Here is a 996-nt window from a genome sequence, read left to right on the forward strand (position 1 = left end):
GATGTGCTTTTACACTGCTGCTTCAGTTCTGATGCAGTGACTATTTCTGCTGATAAAGTTTTAGAGGTGTTCAGGCTGTAGAAAAGGGCACTTTACATTGTCGTCACTTTATGTGATGTAGGTTTCAAATGGCTGAGTGTGTAGTAGTACCAAGAGTTGTTACATGGTTCTTTTTTATCACAGAATCACAGAATGGGTGAGTTTGGAAGGGACATCTGGAGGTCATCAGGTCCAGCCCCCCTGCTGAAGGAGGAGCACCTAGAGGCAGTTGCCCACATCTGGGTTGGCTTTTGAATACCTCCAAGGAGGGAGACTCCAGAGAGTCCATGGGCCGTCTGTGATAGTGCTCAGCCACGCACACAGTACACTTGAATACCATGAGAGGGAATTGGGCACAAACTCAGTACCTTTTCACAGTATTGATGTTGATTTCTGTTTTAAAAATTGCTGCAGCTTCAGACATTTGCAGCTCTTGCATCAAAACCTGTGGTGCACCTGAAACATTTCTAATTCAAGGGAAAAAAAATTATTTTAATGCATCACCTTTAAGTTTCCTCAGTACTCTCCAGAACTTCTGTGATCAGATAGCTAGTCTTTTTATTGCTGCTAACAGCTGATGATGCGGTGTCTGTTGCCCAGCTGGTAGCCCAGATGCGGTGGGACGTTGTGGCAACCATACAAGCAGCTTTACTTATTTCAGGGAATACTAGTTGTTAATGAAGATCTGAGTTGTCATTTCCCATCCTGAAAAGTCACCAGCAATCAGAAGAGTATAGAACAAAGTCCCAGTTCTGGAAAAGTAAGAATTATTGTACTGAGATGAAGAAGACTGGAAAAATTTGGGGGTTTTACTGGCTAATTCAAGGATTTAAGAGTCAGGGAGGAAAGCATTAAATGCTGCTGTGACACTCTTCCTTTTTATATGAATACATTTTTGTGAAGGTAATACACTGTATATAATTTAACTTGACATTTAATAAACTTTGCAATCTAGGA

General features: G+C 41.4%; 1 protein-coding gene across 1 annotated transcript in view; it reads left to right on the plus strand.

Moving 5' to 3' along the window:
• LOC114062352 (ankyrin repeat domain-containing protein 26-like) overlaps positions 1-996 on the plus strand; it is a 54,875-nt gene extending 53,879 nt beyond the window's left edge. Inside the window, exon 38 of the mRNA XM_027893668.1 lies at positions 192-996. Within this exon, the coding sequence (XP_027749469.1) occupies positions 192-247 (56 nt within the window). The 3' untranslated portion in view covers positions 248-996. The remainder of the gene's footprint in view (positions 1-191) is intronic.

Source organism: Empidonax traillii, unplaced genomic scaffold (genome assembly GCF_003031625.1).
Source record: "Empidonax traillii isolate 1590-97213 ecotype Southwest subspecies unplaced genomic scaffold, ASM303162v1 scaffold401:size1000279, whole genome shotgun sequence".
NCBI lineage: Eukaryota > Metazoa > Chordata > Aves > Passeriformes > Tyrannidae > Empidonax > Empidonax traillii.